Raw genomic sequence first — 15,451 nt, forward strand, 5'->3', positions numbered from 1 at the left:
AATAAAGTCTTGTGGCCAAAGGTGCCAAAAATCTAAGGACCACTAGCCTAGAATCAATATATCACGAAGGAGAAACCAAGAAATGTCAAGTGAGTTTTGCCTGCAGATTCAAAGCTCTTAAGAATATAAACGCTTTTAAACGATACTCTAATGTCAAGTGTTAAGGAAGGCAGATGTGCCACCAAGACCCCAACAAAGGCTCCGTATCAACAGCTGAATCTGGCAGCAAGACACACAAGAAATGGACATAAGTGAAGAGACAAATGCATTACATTTAACAATTGGAACAATTTCTAAAAAATGTTATCATCTATGGCTGAAGAAAGCAATTTGAAAGACAAGGTCACTGTGGACATCACAATAGTCTAAATGTCAGGACCTCAATCTTGGACAGAGACCAGACTTCAGAAATGTAAAGAGATAAAAGGAACTAGATTTGGATTTGAAGGAGAAACAGAGGCAAGGGAGACCAAGGAACCACAAGAACCATCCTGTAACACAGAGGTGCTGAATCTGTGAGCAAACACACATTTCAAGAAGTGGCAGGTACAAAAGAGCCTCTCATGATGCCACTGTGGCAGTAAGGTTGGGCAAACCTCATTTTAGAGTAATTGTAAGCAACCTCTGTCGATGTGAATGATGGTGGGTCTCTCCCATTGCAACTGTAAGCTCAGTTCACACCCACCTATCACTGTTGATATGATTGCCAAGAAATGGAATACATGTATTTCCTAGTATTATAGGAAAGGAATAGATCTGAAGAAAGGAGATATTGGATACAGCTTCAAAATATGTGTTTCTTGGAACACTTATGTTTTATAGTAGTCGGAATAGAAAAAAAAAACAAAAACAAAAAACTACGATTTCACTTATATGTGGAATCTGAAAAACAAAATAAATACACAAAACAAAAGTAGACACATATATACAGAGAACAGACTGACGATTGCCAGAGGGGAGGAGGGTTGGGAATCTGGGTGAAAAGGGTAAAGGGATTAAGAAGTACAAACTGGTAGTCACAAAATAGTCACAGGGATGTAAAGTACAGCCCAGAGGAGATCATCAATACTATCATAATAACTATGTATGGTGTCAGATGGGCATGTGAAATATCAGGGAACCACTTTGTAAAGTATATGATTGTCTAACCACTATGCTGTAAACCTGAAACTAACACAAAATAATATTGAATGCAAACTGAAAATCTAAAAAAAGACCAAAAGTAGTGAAAATGTAGAGTCTTTCCCTTAAAATCCCTAAAAGCTGATAAAATAGACAGAAAATCTATTCACAAAGTAGGATTCTAAGAAATGTAAATTATATATTAACCTAGCCAAACAAATTATGTACTTCTATATTTGAGAAATTCTTTATAAATTTCAGAGTTTTACTCTTGAAAAGGTGTTTTTGACCTCTATATAAAAGATGTCTTGATTCTAACCTCTGATTTTGTGTCTAAGGGAGAAGAATTGTTACGCAAGTTTGTGAAACATTGGTTTAAAAAGTTGCTTCATTAAAAAACCTTTCTAGTACTTGTTTAAAACATGCGAATGGAAAAAAAATACGGCCATGTCTTGCATTCATTAACTCATTAAAACGTTTCATAGGGGTAAGATGTGATTAATGGAAGTGTCAGTATCTCAGTTTCATTTACCCCATTCCTTTTGCCAGAAGTAAATCCAAGTACCAATAAGAGAAAAGATTTACTTCTACCCTGTATAAGGATTATTAATGCAACTTCAAGTGGTCTCTCTGGTCCATCATCTGAAAATAAATCACAAGAAAGCCTGCCATTCAAGTTCTCAATTATATAATTCAGATTTGTCATATTTATGTTTTCCAAACACAGACTTTCAGATGGAATAAGAAATTGAATCTTCATTCAGATCTCAAAAAGGGGGTAGGGATAAAGACAATAAAAATGGCTCTTTTCCTCACTTTTCTTCATTTTCTACCTTGTAACCTGATACATGAGGTTTTGTATTGACCTGAGAAAATCAGTAAGTATATTACAATAATGTTAAAGTCAGATAATATACAGCTTGGCTTGGCTCTGCTCTCCCAGACATAAATAAGTTTTCATTTTACATTTAAGTAACTTTTCTTAAAATTCAACTCAACATATCGTAAGCTCCAATATGCAAGTAATTTCTAAGTCAATCCTATATGGAAACCAAACTTCCATAAAGAGAATGTTAAACCATGAACACTTCAAAGAAGATCTTAAGTCTTTTGAAAAAACAGGTGTCTGAAAATATAAAAATCAGTCAGGTTGTTATAAATTTATGTTTACCTGATGCCCTATAACAATCCAATTGTGAGATACTCACTATGTTTAGGTCATATCTGGTATGTGTACATTTGGGTTGTATTAGTAGGGCAACTAAATTAATTATAAAACCAACGCAAATATCAACCAGGGATAGTTACCACCATTTTACATTTATAGATTTTTTACAGTCTTACCCTGATATTTTAAATCTAGTATACCAAGTATCTGTTAGCACTATTGCACATCTAGCAGATTTTACCACTATTTCAGTGCTAATCATTATTGATTACATCCTGACTTCAGTGTTTACTTCTTGCTACATGTTTTATCTCAGAAAGCAAAAATTTGACTTTATTTTTGCTAATGAGTAGACCAAGTGCTCTGTGTTCATGCTCCTTCATTTTTCTTACTCTTACCTTGTCTCACACATGCCAAGAGATAGATGGTGATATTTTAGGCCAGAAGTATACTTTGGTATAGCTTAAGCATGCCCTCTTCATTCCAATTCTCCCATTCTGTGTGTCTTATTAAGATTTTTCCAAATGAACACTTAATTCCCATTATCCTAGATATGACCTCCTCAAACTATAAAAATTTGAGTATAAAAGGGGATGTACATAATTTATATGCCCCTTGCTCTTACTGTCTACAGTTTATAGAACACTGGTGGTGTTGACAGGTATTCTCTCTACATTTTGAAATATATATATATATATAAATGTATGTGTGTATACCTATGTATGTATATGTGTATATGTGTATACGAGATCTGTCTGGAAAAAATCCAGCCATGGTTAATATAATGAGAACTGTTTGTGAGACACTGATGTAACCTGGCAACCAAGGAGAGTGGGCTGAAATGTGCATGTGTGAACAATGATGACTTCACTGTACTTGTAAGTGGGGGCTATAGGCGCTACTGAGTGAGCATGTGTACTGTGTGGCCATGTATTCAAAATGACTGAGTGAGTGGAGCAACAAATCTGCATCAAATTTTGCATTGAGTTTGAAAATTCTTTCACTGAAACTATTCAGATGATTCAGAAGGCCACAGCTATGGACAGCTAGAGACTGGCAACTTCATCAGAACAATGCACCCACTCGTGCATCACATCTCCTACAGAGTTTTTTGGCAAAACATCAAATCACCCAGGTGACTCAGCTTCTCTATATCCTAGATTTGGCACCCTACAACTTCTGGCTCTTCCCAAATGTAAAATCACCTTTGAAAGAGACAAGATTTCAGACTGTTGATGAGATTCAGAAAAAGACAACAGGGCAGCTGACAGCAACTGGGAGAACTGTGTGAGGTCCTAAGATGCCTACTTTGAAGGGGACTGAGACATCATTGTCTTATATACAGTGTTTCTTGTATCTTGTATCTTCTTCAATAAATGTCTCTATTTTTCATATTATAAGGCTGAATACTTTCTGGATAGACCTCATATATACGTATATAGGTATATACAAGTATATATGTATATACATACACACATATACAGCATTTTAATTAATTTAAATGTAAAGAATAAAATAATATCAAAAGAATAAAATAATATGAAATGATTTAGAAGCACAGTAGCAATAAAGATAAAAATACTAAGTTTTATCATGGGCTAGATGTTATAGGAACACATTCACTTAGACTGTCTCTAACCCTTGTAACATTTTCACCATCCTCTTCCATTAAAGATGATGGAGTGATTTTAGAGGTGTTAATCAGGGGTGTCCAACCTGCAGCCCTTGGGCCACTTGCAGCTCAGGACAGCTATGAATACAGTCCAACACAAAATCGTAAATTCACTTAAAGCGTTATGAGATTTTTTTGTGATTACGTATATCACAGTGTATTTAATGTGTGGCGAGGACAATTATTTTTCTTCCAGTGTAGCCCAGAGATGCCAAAAGGCTGGACACCCCTGCAAATAGTTTGCTGTAGATTGTATAGTAAATGGTAGAAGAAGGATTCAGTCTGAAATCTGGCTCTGCTCTCAACATACACATCATGTTGCCTCTCCCCAAAATATAATTAAATCTGAAAATCCTTTGGTAATTCCAAAAATATTGTAAAATGTATTGTACTAACCATTCTGGTTAACTGAATAAGCATGTTATATAAAAGTTGATTTTGAAAAGCTTATTCCCATATTAGCAATTTTCAAATGGTCTATAGCATAACAAACTTAAAAAGAAAATGAAAACTTATGTTTTATTATGTAGAAGACATTATTAAGAATACTATTAGCATCAATTACTAAACAGAAAAGTTCAAAATAAGATATTTATTTTATCAGTTTTGGATAAAAGCATGGTTTCTCTATTTAGCCTGGTGTATATTTACCGTTAACATATGGGTATGTCTCAAACCCCGAGGCTGAGGACACCTTAACAAAAATGAGACTACAATAGAGCTCCTTAAGATCCTGCTTTACAGCTTTCTTACCATCCTGGGAGTAACAAGCATTCCTTAAGTTAACACTTAATAAATAGGAATCTCTATCAGGTAGAGGGGAAGGCAGAAGGAACGAACAGGTGCTGTCTAGATTGAGAAAAGTGAGCAGGCCAGTTATTAATCAAAAAGCTTTTGGATCACATCACTACACTCTTTAAAGCAATAATGTCACAAAATAATTAATACTGAGCTGTACAACTTTCAAGGCAGCAGCATACACTATGGCAGAAATGCTCCAAACTTTATGTAACATGTTTATGAGATGTTTACATTCCCTCCATCATTTATTTGCCCTTTTTGAAACTTTTACAGGTCTGCAGACAGGAAAACTTCCAAACTTTCTTCACTGATTTATGCCTCAGTGTATGCCCCTACTGTAATATTTTGGTAATACATAAATTTGATAAAAACACATAAAATGTCACTCAGCACCTATGAAAATATATGGAGGCTCTACTGTGGATAAAATGCTAAAGACAGCATCACATGCCACAGAGTAATTGTTTGTGAAAGGAAGAATCAGTCTGTGCTGCAAACTTCATTGTTGCCTTATTTTAAGAAATTGTCATCTCAGGCCACCACCACCCGAGTTAGTGAGCAGCCAACAACATCAGGGCAAGAGGATTCTGATGACCCATGGGCAAAATGGTTATGGCCACTGATACCTCAGATGATGGTTAGCATTTTTAACAATAAAGTATTTTTAATTAAGATACATATTTTAGGCATAATGCTATTGCACACTCAAAAGACTACAGTATAGTAAACATATAACTTTTGTGTGTACTGGAAAACCAAAATAATTGTATGACTTGCTTCTTTGCAATATTCACTTTATTGTGGTGGTCTGGAACTGAACCCACAATATTTCCAAGGTATGCATGTAGTTGAAATGAAATCAAGAAATCAAGAAATGACATTTGTATTTGGATACTGAATAGGAATAGCTGTAGAAAAAGTTGTGTGGAAAAAAGGTGTTAGGAATTTTGCTGAGCCCAAAGCTGGATCACTCACTTGCACCCCCCCACCCCATGGTAGCAGGCACAGCCAACCTGGGGGTGCTGAGGGTTCCTTTGCTATGCACATTCTCCTGCCACACTGACTGAAATCTCACCTTCTGAGATAATCCTATAAATTACACCTCCCTTCTGCAAACATTCTCCTTCTCCAAGGTAATTAATTACCTTATGAAGTGCATTACACTGAAAACAATATGCAACTTATTTGGCAACTAATTCACCTGTTAGTGAAAATTAGCCAATGTTTACTTTCAGCCTGGCCCCTTGCAGCACAGGCCAGTGAAGAAGTGGGTTTGCCCTGGCTAGAGTTGCTCAGTGGACTAAGCACTGACCAACCTGCAGACCAAAAGGCTGTTAGTTCAATTCCCAGTCAGGGCACATGCCTTGGTTTTGGGCCAGGTCCCCAGCTCAGGGCGTGAGAGAAGCAACTGATTGCTGTTTTTCTCATGCATCATGTTTCTCTCCCTCTCTCTCCTTCCTTTCCCCGCTCTCTAAAAATAACTAAATAAAATCTTAAAAAACAAAGAAATGGGTTTGGACTGTATGGGAGTAAAGATGTAACACAATATTCTAAAGTCTGCACGTATGCAAAATCAGGTCTAATGTCCAAACCAAATGATACATATTATATCATTAATATATTTGTATATGCAAGAACATAAATATATATATACTGTATAATGTAATGTTCTATAAAATGTTAAAATAATACACAACCTATAGGTGTCTCAATGATCCTCTAAGCTTTTTATTTTTCCTCTCTTTCTAGGCTACTATTCCCATACTATGCATTTAAAAGCACACTTGGTATGAGACATGCATTATTCAAAACCATTTTCAGAGTATTTCATTTAATCCATACCGCATGAAAGAGATCTACAATCACTTCCATTTACAGATGAAATATAGAAAATGAGTTATCCTGTCCAAGAAAACACAGTGATGACAGGTGGATCTAGGATATAAACTTGAATCTGTGGTTTCCAGTGCACAACCCAAAGACAGCAGTAAACAATAATTTGTGGTCAACAGCACAAAAGTTCACAGCCCTAGCAGCAACATTCAAGTGCTGAGTATGCTACATGGCACAGTGTAAATAAATTAACAATATGCCCATAAACTAAGGCTTATAATATTATGTAATCATAAATGATTTTTTTAAAACCCCAAATTTTTTAAAAATTTATTTTTACTCAGACTGAGAGAAATGTGGTGTCAGTGTTCTGTTTCCAATGTAATGCACTTCATAAGATAATGTAGCATTAGTATTTAATGATACAATTTTAACTTGTTTTTATATAATTTAATCTTTCTTAAATGTGCAATTTGCTCAGTCTATAAAATAAACATATAGAGATTAGAGCATATAAGCAAGGGATGTTCCATGGTATGTTCTAAACTCAGTATATTAAATGCCATATATATGAAGATATAGTGTATATATATAAAGGGTTAGTACAGAATCCATAATGTCTCCTAAGTCATAAGGACTTCTGCAGGATGCCTACAGCCAATCTAAATTATCTTTTATACTCACATCAGATAAAACTCTCTCAGTAATTAGATACCATATATTTTATGTTGAATGCTTAGATAAAAAGTAATGAATCTTCTATTAAATAAAGATTTTCAACATGATTTCTAAAAGTTATTTTTGAAGTTCTGTGATGAAAACAATAGTTTATAGACTAAATAAAAGGATATTTATATATTAGTCAGGGAAACATGAAAGAATAACTTTTTGGTAAGCTTTATTAAGTATATATTTGACATTTCAATCAGATTTGCTAGGCCAAAGTTGAAGTAAAATTACTGAATCCTAATTTCTGTATAGAGACATTTTAGGTTAATATTACTTAAAGGTAAAAAGTACAATAAAAAAAGGCATTTTATACATTACATATTTAATCACAATTTTGTCCATGAATGATTTGATCAAGAGGCTGCTACATGTTCCATTGTAATTGGTTGTCTACCAGAATTATTTAAAGAAAAATGCATAACTAACACTATCTCTGCAGCATAAATAGTTGCTTATAAAATATAATTTTTTAGTTAGATTTCAGACAGTAGTGTGGGTTTTTCTTTATTTATTAATTTATTTTTGTTTTGTTTCTGGTTTTGTTTGGTTTGATTTGGCTTGGGTTTTGAAGCTGAAAAGGACAAACATTTCAGGAACTATTTTTACCCACTGGATTCAGCAGAAGGGTGCCACCTGGTGGAAATGTGGGCAAATTCTAAACCAAATCTGATTATAAGTTGTACTCATTCAACAAACCTTTAAAGTCTCAATGTTATGAAGGGCAAATGAGTATACAAACATATTTCCAAAAAAAAAAAAAAAAAACTATTTCCTGTGCACTCATCAAGATCTGTGGGGTTCTTTATATATTATTCCTATCAAAAGAAAAAAGTGTTAACTTTAAAATTCTGAGAGCTATTATTATTTGTTAAAGCTTTAAAACAAATTCTTCATCCATTTTACATTCAAGGTTAAACTGTACACACAAACACTATTTGCAATTGTTTTGCATTCTTCTAATAGAAATGTGATGAATTGTGGTTTTGTAAAAATTAGAAAGTTGAGCTTTACACTTAAATACACTTATTTTTTAATTTATTTTACTTAAATGTCACAGACTAAGACTAAGTCTCATTGCCACCACTTGTGAAGACATGCTTGATCAAATTGCTTAGTTCATTTGGTCCTCTATATTCTCATTTCTAAAATGGAATAACAATAGGGCCTACTTCAAAAAAGTTGCTTTGAAGGTCAAGTAGGAAAATGCATTCAATAGATGTTACCTTACCAACCTGGATGACAGAACTGTGCACATGGCAAGCATTTTTTAAATGTGAGTTAAAAAAATAAGTTACATGGTGTGACCCAGTGGATTGAGTGCCAGCCTGAGAACCAAAGGGTAGCAGTTCAATTCCCAGTCAGGGCACATACCTGGGTTGCAGGCCGGAATCCCAGTAGGGGGTGAACACAGGCAACCACACATTGATAGTCTCTCCCTCTCTTTCTCCCTCCCTTCCCTTCTCTCTAGAAAATAAATTAAAAATAAAATCTTTAAAAACAAGTTATAACTAGCAACTGATGATTTTGGGTCCCTCAATGTAAAATGGGATATTGAGCAGGTTAAATAGAAATTACTGTATCTAACCTTACCAATGCATTTATTTTTAGACATTTGTAAATGTGAAGTGTCACAAAAACAACAAAAGTAATTGTAGTAAACATTTATTTTAATCAATGAAGCTTTACAGAAAATACTACTAAGATGATAAGAAATATTTCCAATGATTCAGAATATTAGTAAAAGTATACAATCCCTTCTATTCTTGCTGCTGCTCCTGGGGAAAGGGTGCCTCCCATGGCGCCCTGTGCCAGAACACAGCAACAGATAAGATAGAACAGGAAGATCAGCTCTCTAAAGGACTGGAACAACAGCCAATTTAAATATATGGTCCTAACCATTTCAAGCAGACAGAAGACAAGGCAAGGCCTTCTATTGTACTGTAAATAAAAATAGGTGTCTAATAGCTTCAGGACAAGGCGTTTTTGAGGTTTCATAAAAACCTCTCCCTTGGAAAACAAAAAAACCTTTCTGGCAGCATTCAAAAGCTTGAATCACTCAAAATCAATACACAGTGAGTGATTAGCTGGAACACGCCCTCTATTAACCATTAAGTAGGACTTCATAAAGCTACACTTTAATTTAAATTTGTGAATTTTTTTCCGAAATATCACAAGAGCCTGAATAATCAATCATGTCTATGTGGAAGTGTTATATCTAGTATCACATGGGAGTCGTGTGGCAATTGCAAAATTAGACCACAATGACTAATACTGTTAATAAAAACTTAGTAATCTTACAGCAAGTAGTTTAAGCATCCACAGCAATTGTCCACATTATCTGCCTATCACTTTACATATATGTCAAGCTTTAGACAAAGACTATACAAGATACAAGTCTTTTCTGGGAGTGCTTGGAAACCCCCGAATAGGTGCTGCCATGTACATTTCAATCTGACTTTGCTTCTCCTCACAAAATTAATCTCCTTCATTTTAATTCAAGCATAATATACATACCACTGACATTTTAAAATCACATAAATACTCAGAAAGGGACTTTAAAAACTCAATTAAAACAGGAATTCTACAAATGGCCACTCCCTGAATATTTGGAATATGTATGCTAACAAGAAAAATGGATTCAAGCTTGAATTTGAAGTACCAGATTAGATGTGACAAAAGGTTTTGCTATGCACTATTTACACCTACATGCTCAGCTTCCCTCTGCACTGCTAGGCTTCTTCCTCCTGACCACTGCCAACACAACTGTTTGCAGCCCTTCAAGTAACCAGGTGGTGTCACAGGTTAGTGAGCAAAGATTTCATGTGGGGACTCTCACCTGACTAATCATTCTTATTGGTAGCATCATTCCAAGAGCAATAGAGAAGCTCAGTGATGTGTTAATGAAATTTAGGGACTGAAAGAGGATGTTAAATCCCTGCTCCTCTCCTGAAATGATTTTTATAATCTGCTCACCAGTTGCTACCTTGTAGTGTGTGTTGGAGGGAGCAGGGAAATGAGATGTAAGGGGGAGAAACATACAATATAATATAAACGTGTTAATCCTTTTATACTGATGAAAGGGAGCAAAGAGGATGGTTTAAGAAAACAACTACTTTGTAAAAACTAAAACACTCACCCCAGGAAACTAGGGGAGGGGCCTCTAATACCCCCTGAGTAATACCACCTGTGTGAAACAAACATGAAGGAACTGAGAAGGGGAGGGGAAGGGAGAAGAGAGAAATCACAAGCCAGGAGAGACGACCAAGACTAGAATATAAATAACAGCAGTCCCGGAATTGCCTCCTCTGCCTGGGAGCCACTCCTGGACAATTTAAACAGCTCTCCTCCACTTGCTCCTCAGTGCTGACAATATGCAAAGGGCAGAGCCGCTGCTGGAGCTTAGCTGCTTGCACCCCCCTCACCCCACTTCTAGCAATTAATTAGCTGGGAGTGTATCTGCCAGTAACGTCGGGTAGCCTTCAACAGTGCACTCGGGGCAGAGGGCCCATCCTGTACCCCAGCACCTCTGTGCTCTAGCTTCGTGGTTATCTGCTGACATAACTAAGTGTAGCCTTCTCAGCTCACAGTCTCTGATTGATGTAACGTGACAGCACCTGGAGCCAACGCATCACAGCCTCCCTTCTCCCAGACAAGGCACCTTAGCGCTCCAGACCCTACAACTTTGGAAAAAACCGACAGCGGACTCACCACTCACCCCAACCCAGGGCCAGAGGCGTGATGGAGATCCACCGTATGGTTATGCTACAGATCCGTAAAGACTGAAACAAAAAGGGGGTGGCCAGCGCGGAAAGACGTTGAGGGGCCAGAAACGATCCTCAGCTAGCACAGGACACCTCATCTCTGTAAACACAGTACATCTGAACCCAACAAATCACCAAAGCCAGTGTCTTCCCAGCTCTCCACAATAATTGTCTTTTTGCTCCCAATCTCCGTTCCACTCAGCAGACTACAGATTACCTGATATATCCTCTTCCCCCATTTAGCCTTCAGTCCCAGCCGCCTCAAAAGAAAAAAAAAAAAAAAAGGTGACGAAAGGAAAAACTCTACCGGCCTAAAGGTCATTTGCCTCCTCGGGTAGCTTTGGCCAGCGCTTGTCTCAGATACACGGGCTCGAACCCTGCTAGTGAGCACCCCCAGGAGCGCACCAATTCCTCCACTGTGCGCTACTAGGAGCCAAGAGACCCCCCTTTCTTTGCCCCGGCTATCTCTCCCGCCTTCGGTCGTCCGCCCGCCCGGAATCCTCCGGCCATCCCCTGCCTTTACCTCTTTGCCCCCTTCCCCGTGGCTCTCCACCTTGCGCATCCTCTCGCCCGGCCCCGGAGCGCACTCGGATGCTCTAACTTCCTGCAGAGTCCATGTACAGGGAAGGAGAGCTTGGAACTGGGGCCCGGGGGGAGGGTGGGGAGCGGGAGGCGTGGGAGCCGAGCGGAGGAGGAGGGGCCGGAGGAGCGCAGACCCAAGCCACCCTTCCCTGGAGGGCCCGGCCTCGACTGCCAACTCACCTGGTCCGCGGACTGCGCCTGGCTCGCCCTGGCCCCAGTTGTGGGCTGCTGCTCCTGCTTCATGGCTGTCATCGCTGGCGGCCCGCGTTGGCGCTCACTTCCTCGCGGGCACTTCAGACTCGGGGACTGTCACTTGGCAGCGATCGCATTTCACAGGCGCCCGAAGCTCTCCGAATTGGCGGAAGGGAAAGAGGCAGCGATGGGGTGGGGGGAGGGGAGCTAGGGAGGGGAAGACGAGCTGCACTAAGCAGGCTCCCCTTTTCAGGATCCCTCCTTCGGCTACCGCAGACCCTTTAACTCCCCACTCTCCCCGCCCCCCACCACCACAAAGCCTGGAAAGCTTCGGAGACCAGTCACTAGCAAGTATCAAGTTAGTGGAGCGGCGAACGGCCGGCGAGCAGCACCTGACCGCGCTCGAGCAACGTCGCGCGGCGCCAGAGGTGCCAGGCTCGCATTCTACCGCAGTCTGCGCCCCCCGCCCTCCCTCGGGCTCCCCGCACAGAGCTCAGTGAGCAAGGTGGAGCAGCAGGGCATCGCGCTCCAGCATCTCCTGAGCCACCGCAACGCTAGAGAGCCCTGTGCGGCGCGGGAGCTCCCCACAGTTGTGGCAAAGGCTTCGGGGCTCTGCGGGGCTCCTCTGGCCCCCCTACCCGCCCCCCACCCAGCCCCCGCGGGCTCTTCCTAAAACCCGGAAAATAGGAGTGCGCCTATGCAAAGCCCTCTGTGGTTCCAGCGCTCCCAGAAGGCAGCGGGCCGAGAGGAATAGGGGACCCAGAGCCCCACGGAAGCCACCAGCATATCTGTCAAGAAGTTGTTCCAGTTTTTGACCTGAGGCTCTGTGTCTCCTGATTCGGGGCAATGGACAGCCTGCAGTCTGGATTTCTTGCTGCCTGCCTGATTGGTGCCAGTGGAAATCTGAAAAGGTTGATTTAAAACAGTAATTACTAATAATGATACTCCGAAACTTACATTTTTAGTCTTTTTTCATGGACACATAAGAAAACCTTCCAATTTTAAGTCCCTTTCCAGCTTTTTCTTAGCTTAATACAATCCTCTCTTCTTCAAAGTTTGTTTATTGAACACTTATCACGTGCCAAACACACTGTAAAGCTTGGAGGGATTGCTGGAAGAGAAACTAAAACCAGGCCAAATCTGCCAAATTCCCTGCCTGCAAGGAGTCTATGTTACATTGTATAGGTACTGGGAGCCTGGAACCAGAATACAAATCAATGAGTCACTGTAGCTCTTTGGAACTTGAATTCATGTAGGTATAATAGATAAATTCCACCAGTCTCATGAAGGTGAACTAGCGGTGGCTTTCCCCGGTGTTGGCAAGGACCTACCCAAAGCTGATGGGCGATGAGCAGTCCCCAGCAACTTAGGTCCAAGTTGTTGGACCTAAGGATTGCTCAGGAGAGAAAAAGCAGGAGGAAGTTCAAGATCCAGATGGATTCAGCACAAGATTTGTGAAGAAGTTTCAGCCAAAGGGACAGAGAATACAGATGGGAAAGGGGAGAGTAGTAGACTTGAGTTGTTTTATTGGCCAAGGACCAGCTCCCTCCTTGTCTGAGTTACTTAGTTCAAGAACTAGCCACTTCCCCAAGGAGGGGCTGCTGTGGGTTAGCAGGAGTTGTGCTCCTGCCTGGTTAACTCCTGAAACACTTGTCCTATACATTAATTTTAACAATAGTTTATCTAGAATACATATTTGTTTAAAAATATCTGTTCACAAGATCTAATTAAATTGGAGAAGAAAAATAGAATGATTTTTCTCTTTAGAAAGGTGGGATGAGAGCTTTTCAGAATTAGGTAGTCAAGTGATTATAAGTGACCTATAATAGTGTGTTGGTCCATTTCAAGAGAAATAACTTTTTGATAGAAGTAACTTTGCTAATTGAAAAAAGTGCAAAACAAAGTTTTAAAATGAAACACTGGTAAAAAACAGCTTTGGGGAAGTTTATCTAGCAAATACGACTATGTGGATTTTGCCTCACATGCAATTTTGAGGGATGAAGGGTTCCACATTATTCAAAAAATATTTCTGTTTTTATGTTGCCCTTCTGTTCATTATTTTAGTATGTTCATCCTTTGAATGTGTTTCTATTTTGGACAATTGACTTCAAGGAATTTACTTTATGTGCAAAAGATTTCTGCTGACATTGGATGAGTATAGACAAGAGAGAATTGTCCTCATCTATTCAAATGACTTATTTGAATGAATTCAGCTGTACAACTTGCATCTATTTTCAGCATTCAGTATAAAATCTACTTTATTTAAAAATCAAGATATATGTTTCTATATGTTTCATATATAACATGTATATGCATGTATTTTTTTAAAGGAAAGCTTTTTTGATTTGAGTCTTTATCTTCTGTTGGGTGTTACTTTTGTCTAAGCTAAGAACATTATTGTATAGCTGTTGGGATCTAAGTTAAGGGCATTAATTAAAACAATCGCATGTAAACTGATTTTTCCAACTTTTTTAATTTAATGAAATTTAGTTACAATGTAGGATTTTCTACTTCATTTCTTACTGAACAAAAGGTGCTAACATTCAAGAAAAAAATAAAGGAATACCTTACATTTTAAGAGAGAATGTCTACAGCTCAGATTTGTATGGTTTCTGATTATGTTATCATTTAAAAAACTAAAACATCAATTTGCAATGAAACATCTACAAAGATTTAAAACTACTCTAGTTGCTATCACCCCAGTGCAGTGTAGATAAGGAGACCTGAGTATAAGTCAGTAGATTGGCCTTCTTGCTCTAGCTCCATCATAGCATAGAGGTGCAAACCAGTGTAAAGTCACATATCCTGCTTCTGCCTCCTTACCTGATAAAATTGAAGAATTTATACTAGGTGACTATTAAGATGCTTTCTATTTCTAAATATCTATGTTTATATATTGATTTTATGAATCAAAAGACTATCATCTGAATGGCAAATTACTTATATATCTTTAAAATTTGGTGGGAGAGTCAATTAACTGCTTAGAAAAATACAAAGTAAAATCAGTACATAAGTTAATTACTTCACAAAGGATCCTTAATACCCACCAAACCTCCTTATGCTCTCTAGTTATACGTAAGTGTAGAGTAGCAATTCTTGTCTCAATGTACAGAGTATCTTTTTTCAAATTTAAAGATCTATTAAAGGAGAATGTTATAGAGATTTATAGAATATTTTGAGTACTTTTCTCATATTGTCTTTGATGAGCTAACTCATGGACAACCATACATTTTATAACACTTATACAATGATAAAGGAAGCTTTCCTGAGTTTTCTGGAATGGAATTGTACTCTCATAACTGCAAAAGACCCAGAGAGATTATGAATTTTGGATTATAAATGTCTAAACCTTGCTTGCAATATGTGACAATATCACTCAAGAAGATTTCAAGGGTTAGAGTCCACCTCTCCCTTCTGAAAAATGTTATTGCCTCAGATCCTAGTTTCAAGTCCCCACGTAGATATCACCCATCATGTTGCTTCCACAATATGTTGATTTGTGTTTCTGACGTCACTGAAAATTTTCTTACATGCAACTTTGTGGATATGTACAATGTCTTCCTTTTCTTGATATTTGATTCTTTAAAAGTG

At 38.3% G+C, this 15,451-nt stretch overlaps 1 protein-coding gene across 3 annotated transcripts in view; it reads right to left on the reverse strand.

The window, feature by feature from the left end:
* Positions 1-12,461, reverse strand: part of DPP10 (dipeptidyl peptidase like 10) — a 715,620-nt gene extending 703,159 nt beyond the window's left edge. For 2 of the 3 annotated variants that reach the window (XM_045826271.1, XM_045826270.1), the window contains exon 1: positions 11,849-12,461. In XM_045826271.1, the coding sequence (XP_045682227.1) occupies positions 11,849-11,920 (72 nt within the window). In that variant the 5' untranslated portion in view covers positions 11,921-12,461. Of the gene's footprint in view, positions 1-11,609; positions 11,699-11,848 lie in introns of those variants that run through there. The other variant, XM_045826272.1, reaches the window with a different exon arrangement.
* Between the last annotated feature and the right edge of the window lie 2,990 nt (positions 12,462-15,451).

This window comes from Phyllostomus hastatus, unplaced genomic scaffold (assembly GCF_019186645.2).
Source record: "Phyllostomus hastatus isolate PE091 unplaced genomic scaffold, TTU_PhHast_1.1 phas_scaffold_60, whole genome shotgun sequence".
Lineage (NCBI taxonomy): Eukaryota > Metazoa > Chordata > Mammalia > Chiroptera > Phyllostomidae > Phyllostomus > Phyllostomus hastatus.